This window comes from Chiloscyllium plagiosum, unplaced genomic scaffold (genome assembly GCF_037043375.1).
Source record: "Chiloscyllium plagiosum isolate Xiang-an unplaced genomic scaffold, Cpla_swu_hap1 HiC_scaffold_22, whole genome shotgun sequence".
NCBI classification, from domain to species: Eukaryota; Metazoa; Chordata; class Chondrichthyes; order Orectolobiformes; family Hemiscylliidae; genus Chiloscyllium; species Chiloscyllium plagiosum.
This window is the reverse complement of record NW_028270160.1, coordinates 7069797-7083548: the sequence shown is the minus strand read 5'-3', so window position 1 is coordinate 7083548 and position 13752 is coordinate 7069797. Positions and strand designations below refer to the sequence as shown.

Here is a 13752-nt window from a genome sequence, read left to right as displayed (position 1 = left end):
GAAAGACCACTCCCTCTGCGACTCCCTCGTCAGATCCACACCCGCCAACAACTCAACCTCCACTCCCGGCACCTTCCCCTGCAATTGCAAGAAATGCAAAACTTGCGCCCACACCTCCCCCCTCACTTCCCTCCAAGGCCCCAAGGGATCCTTACATATCCGCCACAAATTCACCTGCACCTCCACACACATCATCTACTGCATCCACTGCACCCGATGTGGCCTCCTCTATATTGGGGAGACAGGCCGCCTACTTGTGGAACGTTTCAGAGAACACCTCTGAGACACCCGGACCAACCAACTCAACCACCTCAGCAGAGTTAAAATGGCGGAACACTTTAACTCCCCTTCCCACTCCGCCAATGACATGCAGGTCCTTGGCCTCCTCCATCGCCAGACCATGGCAACACGACGGCTGGAGGAAGAGGGCCTCATCTTCCACCTAGGAACCCTCCAACCACAAGGGATGAATGCAGATTTCTCCAGCTTTCTCACTTCCCCTCCCCCCACCTTATCTCAGTCCCAGCCCTCGGACTCAGCATTGCCTTCTTGACCTGCAAACTTCTTCCCGACCTCTCCGCCCCCACCCCCTCTCCGGCCTATCACCCTCACCCTCATCTCCTTCCAACTATCGCATTCCCAATGCCCCTCCCCCAAGTCCCTCCTCCCTACCTTTTATCTTAGCCTGCTTGGCACACCCTCCTCATTCCTGAAGAAGGGCTTATGCCCAAAACGTCGATTCTCCTGCTCCTTGGATGCTGCCTGACCTGCTGCGCTTTTCCAGCAACACATTTTTCAGCTCTGATCTCCAGCATCTGCAGTCCTCACTTTCTCCTTGGAAATATATCACCATTCCTTCATTGTTGCTGGGTCAGAATCCTGGAATTCCCTCCCGAAGGGCATTGTGGGTGAATCTACAGCACATGGACTGCAGCGGTTCAAGAAGACAGCTCATCCCCACCTTCTCAAGGGGCAATGTGTCTTGTCCAGAACATGCCCTCTAATGTGTGCTGACTACTCATTTTGGTGATTAGTACCTTTACATTATTTGACCGGGCTGTGTTATGATTAGGAGGTTGATCTGTGAACAGCCTGCACTCTAACCTCACCATTATTACCAGGACAGGCTGATGATGCCCATATCCTGAAACGAAATTGTAAAATAGTGAAGTTTACCTGCACCAGGAGCAGGGTTCATTATCAGCACATTTCATATACAACTGTCCCTTCATTTCTTAGCGAGAGATTTTTCCCACGAGGCACATTCTTGCATTAAGAATAGAATAATAATGAAAGCGGGAGATTAAACTGTGAGCAAATATTTCCCAATTTGAGGGCGGCACAGTGGTTAGCACTGCTACCTCACAGCGCCAGAGACCTGGGTTCAATTCCCGCCTCAGGCGACTGACTGTGTGGAGTTTGCACATTCTCCCTGTGTCTGCGTGGGTTTCCTCCCACAGTCCAAAAATGTGCAGGTTATGTGAATTGGCCATGCTAAGTTGCCCGTTGTGTTCGGCGAAGGGGTAAATGTAGGAGAAATGGGTGTGGGTGGGTTGTGCTTCGGCGGGTCGATGTGGACTTGTTGGGCCGAAGGGCCTGTTTCCATACTGTAAGTAATCTAATCTAACTCCGTTGGTAAAAGAGAGTTGAATTTCACCAGACATGTTTGAAATATGAGCAACTTCAGGGGTTGATTACACCTAACTGAATCGGATGCATTGTTTCCCTGCTTTTGATTGGTCACACCTACTTTTGGAGATCCATTAAGAATTACAGAGATGCTTGTCACCAGTGGGATCTTGAGGAATTGTTTAGGAAGGGTGGACCTCTCGAGTGACATTTTAAGGACGATAGGCCTTTGTTCAGAGCAGGCTGTCTGTTTGGGATGTGTCCCTTCCTTTCTCAGGCCCCAGTCTCTGAAAGGCCTCAGCTCCCTCCCAGTCCCCTTCTTTAGTTTTGTCTTTCAGTTTAATGCCTTGCTGGGACAAATCCAACCCTAATGTGTTCTCTGTTCTGTCAGACAAGTGTCTGTTATCCTGGTGAACAAATGTGTGGTTGGACCTGTTACCGTCCACACCCAGATGGATTGGGTCTGAGGGGGTTGGAGTTGAGGAGGTGATGGTCACCACACAGGTCAGTTTCTGTTGTAACGGTGGCCACACACTCTCTGTCCGGCCCCTCACCATAGTATTGGATCCTGCTAAAGTCTGCTCCTGCCCTGCGTGGCTTTGTCATTGGCTGGTTTGCAGGGGCAAGTTACCCTTCAGAGTTGAGTGTGAAACTGTATTCTCAGATATAGTAGCAAAGTAGGCCCTTCAACCCCTCTCGGATACCCTGTCATTCAGTATGATCAATAAAGCGGTGGTGGAGGGGGCAGGAGCAGAGAGTCCTGGGTGTATGGGTGCACAGATCACTAATGGTTCCAGGACAGATAGAGAGAGCAGTACATTATCTTTATTCTCTTGTGGGATGCAGGCATCATTAACTGGCCAGCATTTATTACCCTTCCCTAACTGCCCTACTAAATAAAGTGTCCTCAGCTTTATGAATAAGGGTATAGAGCAAGGAGGTGATGTTGGCTGTGAATAAGACACTTGTTAAACCTCACCTGGGAGTACTGAGTAATGTTGTGGCCACCACATTATAGGAAAGATGTGAGGGTGCGCAGAAACAATTTACAAGAATGGTCCCAGGAACAAGAAATTTCATTGACTTTATCTCCCCTTAAAACTATTTGTATTTAAATTTGTGAGTTTCCCTTTGATGTTTTGAGTTTTGTTACAGGACTCCACAGAGGCTGCCAATTCAATTTGCTTTAATTTGCCAACTGCTATATTTATTTAAAATAAATAAATAAATACTCGTTTCAAGAGGACGGGCAGGAAGTGCTAGCCTTAATGCTAACACCCAGATCCCATGAAAGATTGATAATAAAATGGGAGGGGGCTTTTATCATACCTACATAAGCAGGCTTTCACTCTACAAATCCTAGGGTAACAATTATCCTTCCAACACAGGGAGCCTGCCCACTGCCCCTAACTAGACGGTGAGCTCAGCTTCTGGATATTAATACAACAATCCAATTGCGTTGAGAGTGTTCCGTCGAAAGATGGGATATTTTACTCCAGGCTGCCTGGTTAAGTGACATGCTTCGCCTTGTAGATCATGAAAAAGAAACAACAGCAGGCAAATATGAACAAAACATCCCAAAATTACTCTGTGCATCAGTGCTATGCAAACTCACCCCCAGTTATCCCAACATTCCTCTCTGTGACATCTTCACAGATGCGTTCCCAGCTCTGATTGGTTACATTCCTGGTAGTTTCATCACAGAGCTGAACCCCCGCCCCCACTCTCTTGTCATTGGTCCATTCTCCTGCTGCACAGCCAATTAGAAAGGGAGCTGCTTCTCCATTACCCAATGGGATCAATCCTAAGTTTTATTGCGCAAGATATTGTCCCTCATGACCAATGGTTTTAGACTGCAATTCATCTTAAAAAGAATGACAGAACATAATGCATTGGGGTTAATTCCTTTACAGTTTTTCTTGTAGCATCCTGGACATATCTCTTCAACAGTGGGACATCAAAACTGGTAACATTCAGGTTGACCTATAGAAAGGATCAGATTGATGATGAGGTTGCTCTTAGTGGGTTGCAAGTGTTTAATGGGGGGAAAATGTGACACTGGCAGGAGGTGGTGTCTGGTTGGAAGACATCAGAGATTGCTAAAAATGATCTGTCCCCTTTGCAAGAAGGGAAAAGGGGTTCTCAGATCGACCCCCAAACAGACACCCCAGTGCAAGGTGAGGTGGTTATCTCTGTGATTTCACTAATTGTTACTCCTTCTCCTCCACATTAATAAAGGCAAAATATCGAAATCTCCGCTGTTTGCCAGTACACCCTTGCCAGCATCCGGAAGGCATTTGAAGGGCAGTATAAAGAAGATCAGGAATCGCCGCGCTGGTGGTCACGGTACATGGGCAGACTTCCAGACCCTCGCCCAGGATCGGTAAGACTGTTCAACAGCACTATGAAAATAGCAGCTGCTCATCTTGCTTTCCCCTTAGACTCACACCACGCAACAGCTGGAGGCAGAAGAACAGAGGCTCAGGTGTAAAACATAGGAGCTGAAGTAGGCCATTCAGCCCATTGAGTGTGCTCCTCCATTCAACAAGATCATGGGGCTGGTCTGATAATCCTCAACTCTACTTTCCTGCCTTTCCCTCATAGCTCTCGATGCCCCTTCCTGATTAAAAATCTGCCTTGAACAGAATTAATGGCTGACCTCAACAGCTCCATGCGGTAGAGAATTGCACAGATTCACTCCTCTCTGAGAGAAGTTCCTCCTCATCTCTGGATAGCTCTCATATTCTGGTCCTAGACTCTCCTGAATGGGAAAGCAACTTCTCCACATCCACCCTGTCAAGTCCCACCAGAATCTTGTATCTGTTTCAATAAGGTCACCTCCCATTCTTCTGTATCCCAACGAACACAGGCCCAGCCATGGAGAAAGTGAGGACTGCAGATGCTGGAGATCAGAGTCGAGAGTGTGGCGCTGGAAAAGCACAGCAGGTCAGGCAGCATCCGAGGAGCAGGAGAATTGACGTTTCGGGCATAAGCCCTTCATCAGGATTCCTGTGCTTTTCCATCGCCACACTCTCAACACAGGCCCAACCTACTCAATCTCTCCTCAAAGAACAGTCCCTCCCTCCCCATTGCCAATGTAGTAAACCTTCTCTGGATTTCCTTCTTGACAGCAGATCATTCCTTAAGTCTAGGGCCCAAAACTGTTCACAGTATTTCAGCTGAGGTCTGACATATACCTTGCTGAAAATGTGTTGCTGGAAAAGCGCAGCGGGTCAGGCAGCATCCAAGGAGCAGGAGAATCGACGTTTCGGGCATGAGCCCTTTTTCAGGAATGCTGCCTGACCTGCTGTGCTTTTCCAGCAACACATTTTCAGCTCTGATCTCCAGCATCTGCAGTCCTCACTTTCTCCTCCCTGACATATACCTTGTATAGTTTTAGTAAAACCTCCCTACTTTTATAGTCTATTTCCTTTGAAATAAAGGCTAACATTTCACATGCTTTCCCTATTATCCACTGATCTTCAAGAATCTTGTGATTTATGCATATAGACTCCCCAAATCCCTCCTGTCATCTTCCTTCATTTAAATAATATCCAGTTCCTCGATTCTTCCTGTCAAAATGTATTACCTCACATTTTGCCGTGTTACAGTCAATCAGTCATGTTTCGCTCTCTCGCTTATTCTGTCTACAGAGGAACCTCAATTACCTGAACAACACGCGCAGGGAATATTTTGTTCGGATAATTGAATGTTCGGATAATTGAATGCTGGATAACACAGTTTAGCCAAGCGCAGGACCTTGCGATCTTGTCCGGATAATCAGAAATTCAGATAATCGAATGCTGGATAAGTGAAGTTCCTCTATATATCCCTCTGAAAACTCTTTGTGTCACCATCACTCCTTTCCACCTTGGCTACAGTATAGTCACTTTCCTGACCCAAGTCATTAGCATATATAAGATCAGAAGTCACATGACACCTGGTTATAGTCCAACAGGCTTTCGGAACGCTGCTGCATCATCAGGTGAAGTCCACCTCATGCATCTTCACCCAAGGGTCCTGTCAAAACCCCTAAAGGTCTTCTGTTTTTCAAACAAATCACCTCCTGTTTTTGAAACTGCACATCACGCATTGACACTGCTTCCTTCCCCCCCCCCCCCCCCGCCAACGACACACTTTGACAGGAATTACTTGGGTATGAGCAACATTGGGATGTTCTGAGCTCGTAAAAAATTGCCACATAAATGCCAATCTTTCTCTGGACTCAGAACCCAGCAAGGAACTGTATTATGGGAAGGAGATAGGCTGTTGTCACAATGCCTCTGTGACCTGGCTTCTCTCTATTGGTGATCTCCTCCTGCCCTTTGACACTATTATATCTCTGAGGAATCTCAGATTTTAATTAAAAAGCCATTGGCTTCCATTTAGCTGCTTGGGCTGTAAACTTAGAATTCTCTAGTTTTTTTTTAACCTTCTGAATAGTCTGGGCATGTTTTCTCTGGAGTGTCGAAAGCTGAAGGGTGACCTTATAGAGATTTATAAAATCATGAGGGGCATGGATAGGATAAATAGACAAAGTCTTTTCCCTGAGGTTGGGGAGTCCAGAACTAGAGGGCATAGGTTTAGGGTGAGAGGGGAAAGATATAAAAGACACCTAAGGGACAACTTTTTCACGCAGAGGGTGGTACGTGTATGGAATGAGCTGCCAGAGGAAGTGGTGGAGGCTGGTACAATTGCAACATTTTAAAGGCACCTGGATGGGTATATGAATAGGAAGGGTTCAGAGGGATATGGGCCAAGTACTGGCAACTGGGACTAGATTAATTTACGGAGTCCAAAATGGGCAGGTTATGGTAGATTGGCTGTGTGAAATTGCCCAGAGGGATCAGGGATGTGTAGGTTAGATGCATTAACCATGGGAAATGCAGGGTTACAGCGGGATGGTTCTGGGTTGGATGCTGTTCGGAGGGTTGGTGTGGACTTGTTGGGCTGAATGGACTGTTTCCACACTGTGTGGTTTCTATGGATAGCTGGTCAGCATGGATGGTTTGGACTGAAGGATCTGTTTCTGTGCTGCACAGCTCAATGAGTCTACGTGAGAGACTCTATTAAACCTATCTTACTAGGCCAAGTGTTTGAGCAATTTCTGTAATATGTCCCTGAGTAACTCAGTGTTGAATTCCATCTGATAACACTTCTTGGGGCATTTTACTTAGTTCAAGGTGATTTATGAATACAAGGGACTGGTATTGACTGCTCTGGCTGTGTTTGACAGTGTATCACAGACGAGTTCAGGAGAAAGGGCTGGAATATATCCCTTGACCTGCCAGACACTGTGCTGGACTTTGTGAAGAAGCACCCCCTGATGGATGAAGAGGTCAGACCTGTGAGAGGACGTCCGCTGTTCATAAAGAGAAATGTGAACTACACCAAGATTGTGGTGGACTCAGTCACTGCACTGGGTGGCAGGCAGTATGATGTGATGTTCATTGGCACAGGTAAGCATTACATAGAAACGTACAAGATAGGAGCAGGGGGAGGCTGTTCAGTCCTTCATGTCTACCCCGCCATTCATCTCAATTATGGCTAACCATCCAACTCAATAGCCTAACCCCGCTTTCTCCCCATAACCTTTGATCCCATTCACCCCAAGTGCTATATCTAGCTGCCTTTTCAATATTTTGGCATCAGCTACTCCCTGTGGTCATGGGCTCCCCACTCTTTGGGTGAGGAATTATCTCCTCATCTCTGTCCTAAATGGTCCACCCCGAAACCTCAGACTGTGACCCCACCCCCCGGTTCTGGATACTCTCACCACGGGAAACATCAACCTTGCATCGACACTGTCTGGTTCTGTCAGAATTTTTTAAGTCTCTATGAGATTCCCCCCGCCCCCAATTCATCTGAACTCCAGCAAAATCGATCCCAACATAATCAATCTCTCTTCATACATTGCTTTTTCTTCCGTTCATAACTCCACAGCACCTGGATCAGACCGTTGTATCATCAAACCTGCACTCCTGGACTTCAGTGAAAGTAAAATACTGCGGAAATCTGAAACAAATGCTGGAGAAACTCAGCAGGTCTGGCAGCATCTGTGAAGAGAGAAACAGAGTTAACATTTAGAGTTCAGTCTGTCTAAGATTCTGAAGAAAGCCATATCAGACTCAAAAGATTAACTCTGTTTCTCTCTTTACAGATGCTGCCAGACCTGCTGAGTTTCTCCAGCACCAATAACAAAACCAGAAGTTGCTGGAAAAGTTCAGCAGGTCTGGCAGCATCTGTGAAGAGAAATCAGAGCCAACCTTTCGGGTCCGGTGACCCTTCCTCAGAACCCCAGAGTTGCTGCCAGATCTGCTGAGCTTTTCCAGCAACTTCTGTTTCTGTTTCTGATTTACAGCATCTACAGTTCAGCCAGTTTTGAGTGGTTCCAGCAGTTTCTCTGTGTCTGATTCAGGCCTTGAACATTTATCTAAGAAAGCAATAATTTAATGACCTGATAAAGAGGAATTGGCGCTGTCTATTTGACCCTTTGAACGTGCTCCACCATTAACAAGACCCTCTCCAACCTTGTATTTCTCCTCCACCTTCCTGCACTATCTCCCAAATCCCTTAACACCCAAGAATCAATTCACATCTGTTTGCTCAATGATGAAGAATCCTCAGCCCATGAGGTGGCGAATTCCAAATATTCATAACCATCCGAGTGTAGAAATTTCTCATTTCAGCCCTCATCCTATATTCCAATCCAGTCAATGTTCTAAGTCTAGCCCCTTAAACTATTCTCCTCACTTTCCTGTACATGTTGTTGGGAGACGTTAATATCCTGGGCATTGCTGCAGGTTTGGTTGGCTGTGCTATGTGGGAAGATTTGCAGACTTTCTTATGTTGTTAAATGGGGTCAGTCTGTGTTGAGAAGGTTGTTATTCTGTATCGTTTCCTCTGTGCTCTGTGTGAGATTGTTGTTCAACTGCAAGAGGTGTGTGTGTGCCTGTCTGTGAGTGTCCCTGCCTGTGTGTCTGCATCTGTCTGTGAGTGCGTCTGTCTGTGAGTGTATCTGTCTGTGTGTGCCTGTGTGTGTCTGTCTGTAAGTGTGTCTGTCCATGTGTCTGTAAGTGTGTCTGTGGGTTTGTCTGTCTGTGGGTGTGTCTGTCTGCAAGTGTGTCTGCATATGTATATGTGTGTCTGTGCGTGTGTGTGTCTGTGCGTGTTTGTCTGTGAATGTGACTGTCTGTGTTTGTGCATATGTGTGTGTGTGTGTGTGAGTGAGTGACTGTGTGTCTGTACTTTGTGTGTGTGTGTGTGTGTTGTCTGTGTCTATGCGTGTGTCAGTATACGTGTGTGGTGTATGTGTCTTTGTGTCTCTGTTTGACTGTATCTGTGAGTGTATCTGTGTGTGACTGCGTGTACATTGTGTTGTCTGTGTCTATGCGTGTGTCAGTGTACATGTGTGTGGTGTATGTGTCTTTGTGTCTCTGTCTGTGTGACTGTGTCTGTGCGTGTGTGTCTGTGTGTGACTGTGTACATTGTGTTTTGTGTGTGTTGTCTGTGTCTATGCGTGTGTCAGTGTGCATGTGTGTGGTGTATGTGTCTTTCTATCTGTGTGTGTGTGTCTGTAATGTGACTGATGTTTGCTCTTTCTGTAGTTAATGGGTGGCTGCACAAGGCAGTGACCATTGGTTCCCACACCCACATCATCGAGGAGATCCAGCTCTATGAGGAATCCCAGCCTGTGGAAAGTCTAGTACTCGCCAGCACCCAGGTAAAACCTCAACCGTGTGAAGGTGTGAGTGAGTGCACACAGATTCTGTGATTAAAGTGCGCAGTTAGTCTTGACGTGGGGGAGGGGAGTGAGAATTGTGCAGGTTCTGGAACAGCCAGAGGATCTGTTTTACTATTAGCTGACCGTCCGAGTGGTGAAAACTGAGAAATAACTTTACCCTCCCTCTCCCCCGTCATGGGGGACACAACATTCTCCTAGTGAAGAAATCCAGCAAACTCTGTATTACCCAGCACTGACCGCACCGGGAGTGTGTCAGCTGATCAAATATTCCGGTTGATCAAGAGATCTACATTATCAATGTATAAACACACACTGGGTTATAAAAACACAATACACATCACTGTTATTCTTCATTTACAGCATAAATCACTTCAATAATAATGCAACTTTGCCTTAAATAAAATTTAATGGGAGCCTTCTCACTCACATCCTCCAGTGACTACTCGGACATTGATAAGATTGCAATAATCCAGTGAACCTCCGGGATTTCAGGGACATCATTTTTGCTGGGTTATCGAGAGTGCTACTTCATTAAGGTGTTGGTTAAAACAATGTTTGTTGCAGTATATTAGAGATTTCAACCTCTCAGACAGTCAAAACAAAGGACTGCTGGAGTAAGTTGCAATGGAAACATATTACTGTGTACCGGATTGGTTTTGCATGGTCATCGGATTGGAGAGAGGGGTTGGCAATGTTAGTTCCTCTCCTGCAAACCTGGAGAATATTCAAGTGAGTAGATGGTGTCCATCAAAGTGAACAGTCCATCATAGAATACCATGGGTCATAATTTATCCTTTGGAAAACTTGTTCTTTTTATTCTTAACTCTTTTTCAATCCATTAACTCCATCGACACTTCCCACTGCCTCAGGAAGCAACCAACATCATCCGAGACCCCTCCCACCCTGGGTATACTCTCTTCCACCTTCTTCTATAAGGGAGAAGATGCAAAAAGTTTGAAGACATGTACCAACAGATTCCAGAACAGCTTCTTCCCCGCTGTTATCAGACTGATGAAAGAACCTCTCATATATTAGAGTTGGTCTTTCCCTGAACCTTCTCTGTAGCTTTAATATTATATTTGGCATTCTGTTCTATCACCCTGAGGTACTTATGTAAGATAGGACTTGCCTGGGAGAGCCTGGAAAACAATACTTTTCACTGTATCTCAGTGCATGTGACAGGAATAAGGCTTTCACCCGAAACGTCCACCCTCCTGCTGCTTGGATGCTGCCTGATCTGCTGCACTTTTCCAGCACCATATTCTTGACAGGCATAAGTCAAGTCAGTCTTGCTTATACTTGACTCCAGACCCACATGTGGTCAACTTGCAAGGTTCCCTTTGGCTAGTGAGGCCATTGTTTCCAGGGCACCTTGGGATGGGCAATACTTGCTGGCCTTGACATTGGGGCTCAAACTGAGGGTTCCACAGGAGGTAATTAGATTTGGCTGAGTCAGCACGGGCTGTTAAAATGCCGAGCCTCCAGGCAACCTTATGGTCTACTGAAGCACATCACTAACAATGCAAGGACAGTCACATCAGTGAGAGAGTCAGGGACAAGCCCTGAGTTCCTGTGATGTTATTCAAACCCAGTCTGCAATTAAAAGGGAGAGAAAAGGTCAAACTGTTATTGCAGCCTGTTTATTATACACCTCAGCATTTTACAGCCCGATGGAAATTAATGCTAAAGTAGCACTCACCAGCAACACACTCTGTGTGGAATCATAGCCTCCCTTTCATGGTGCGCCTCTTTTAATTACAGGGGATGCTGTATGTTGGATCACAGAGCAGAGTACTCCAGCTCGCTGTGGCACAGTGCCAGAAGTACTCAACGTGCTTCGATTGTGTCTTGGCTCGGGATCCTTACTGTGCTTGGGACGGCAGTGTTTGCCGAGGGATTCAGCTGGACGAGGACAGGTACAGTGACGGCTGTCGGTAATACCCTTGTCTGATGCGTAATCCGTGGTGGCTTTCGGGTCAACCTTTTACGTAACTGGTTGTGAGGCGACCCTGGCTTTTCCGCAGTGAGATGCTGTGATCTGAAGCGCACTGCCAAAGAGGCCAGTGGAAGTCAATTCAGTGGGAAGCGTCCAACGGTCAATTTTATGAAAAGCTCAAAGAATGATGAAAGGTTACCGGGGGAACAGGGGTGTGCAGGAATGTAGCATTCAAACCAGATGAGCCAATGGCAGAGCAAGCTCAAAGGACCAAGTGACCGATGATTTTTCAGAGCTCCCGAGAAGAATTTGGAAGGCCATGTTGGAAAAGCAAGAGGGTGGGAATGATGGGATAGCCCTTCCAAAGCCCATGATGGGCCATGTGACCTCTGTCTAGACTGTATGACTCTGTGAATGTTGAGATGTGGTGCATCCTAGAAAAAGGAGTATCTAAAAGGGTGTTTCAAAGAATATTGTGAGTACTTCTCATTCTCAGGTTATTCAGGAATATCCTACGTAACACAGTCTTCCTCAGTATTGCAAGGGAAAGCTTGTATCGCCTTTTTAAAATGTTATTGTAAGTTTGGAACATCGACAAAGCTGCGGGAGGGTGGACCAGTTTTCAACTAGGCAAAAGATTGCAAAATATCCAAGGGAGGTGGGAATCTATTAGAAGTACTAGGTTACTGTACATTACAGAGATGTGGGCCCCACTGACTGGACCTGCATTTATTACCCAATAGTTGGTGGAACACTGACAGTTAGATTAGATTCCCTACAGTGTGGAAACAGGCCCTTCTGCCCAACAAGTCCACACCGACCCTCCGAAGAGTAACCCACCCAGACCCATTCCCCTACATTTACCCCTGACTAATCCACCTAAAACTACGGGAAATTTAGCATGGCCAATTCACCTGACGTGCACATCTTTGAACTGTGGGAGGAAACCGAAGCACCCAGAGGAAACCCACGCAGACACGGGGAGAATGTGCAACCTCCACACAGACAGTTGCCCGAGGCAGGACTTGAACCCGGGTCTTTGACGCTGTGAGGCAGCAGTGCTAACCACTGAGCCATCATGCTGCCTGTCAACTTTAGGATTTTTGGTCTTGCAGTTAGTTGAAACTCTTTAGTCCTATTACCTTTTGATAGGACGTAGGACAGTACAAGACAGAAACAAGCCCTTTGGCCTGTCATGTCTGTACTGACCATGATACATTCTAAACTAATCCCACCTGCCTGCACATGATCTCTATCCCTCTATTGTCTGCCTGTTGATATGTCTGTTTCAATGCCTTTTGAACTTTGCTCGTGTACAGTTGGTTCTGCCATAAGGTGTATTTCCTCAACACAAATTGACTATAACGTGACTGTTATGTGTAGGATGTGAATTTTCCTTACTTGTATTGGCTATAACACAATTCCAATTAGTTTACGTGGAGCTGCTTTTACGAAATTTTCTTGTGAGATTGCATGGGAACGGAATTATTGCATTATATCAGAACTGACTGTATCTGCTCCAACCACCCCCCCCCCCCCAATCGTCGCTGTATTCCAGTTACTTACCATCCTCTGAATAAAAGACTTGCTTCACACATCTTTAAACATAACTCCTCTCACCACAGCACCTAGAATGAAAGAGCGCTTCTGTTGTCTTGCTTCTTCTTGACTGCTTTTGGTGGCATAGGAGAAAGTGAGGGCTGCAGATGCTGGAGATCAGAGTCGAGAGTGTGGTGCTGGAAAAGCACAGCAGGTCAGGTAGTGTTCGAGGAGCAGGAGAACCAACATTTCGGGCATAAGCCCTTCATCCTATTCCTGATGAAGGGCTTGTGCTTGAAACATCGATTCTCCTGCTCCTCGGATGCTGCCTGACCTGCTGCGCTTTTCCAGGACCACACTCTCGACTGGTTTTGCTGGCATGCATTTTGACTGTGATCTTGAAACACACTAGTGCTAAAAACACCAGGTTAGTACCGACAAACCAAGGTTCACTCACACACTTTATCCAAGGAGCAAACACAGACAGAAGCTGCAGTTAGTTTTTGACCTTTTCTGTTGCACATTTCTGGTAACACGAGGGAGGAAAGGATGTCTGCCTCAGGTGGCACTCTGCTGAAAGAGAAAGGAGATAGTTAGCTTCCTATTGTCTCTTCCTGTAACATCGCTCCCCTGTTGGAGACACTGTATAGGTGTGACTTTCCCTGGAGCCCATGCAGAGCTTAACCTGACAGCCTCTCTGGGTTTTTTTTGTCTGTAATGATTTTTGTTTATGAAAGCCCATTTTGTATCTAAAAGCGAACAATATCTGAGATACTTCAGGGTCCTGAACCATTGCAATGACATGGCAATATGTTCAAACATCAAAGGAGTCAACCTCGATGGGACACAGCACAGGAAGGGACATTGTACCGCAGTGTATTTTATAATAATTTGTGAACAGTCC

General features: G+C 46.1%; 1 protein-coding gene across 1 annotated transcript in view; it reads left to right on the top strand.

Annotated features, from left to right (window-relative positions):
- Positions 1 to 13752, top strand: part of LOC122561416 (semaphorin-4G) — a 94204-nt gene that overhangs the window by 66477 nt on the left and 13975 nt on the right. The window contains exons 9-12 of the mRNA XM_087999254.1: positions 3868 to 4012; positions 6866 to 7088; positions 9237 to 9352; positions 11135 to 11289. Of these exons, the coding sequence (XP_087855380.1) occupies positions 3868 to 4012; positions 6866 to 7088; positions 9237 to 9352; positions 11135 to 11289 (639 nt within the window). The remainder of the gene's footprint in view (positions 1 to 3867; positions 4013 to 6865; positions 7089 to 9236; positions 9353 to 11134; positions 11290 to 13752) is intronic.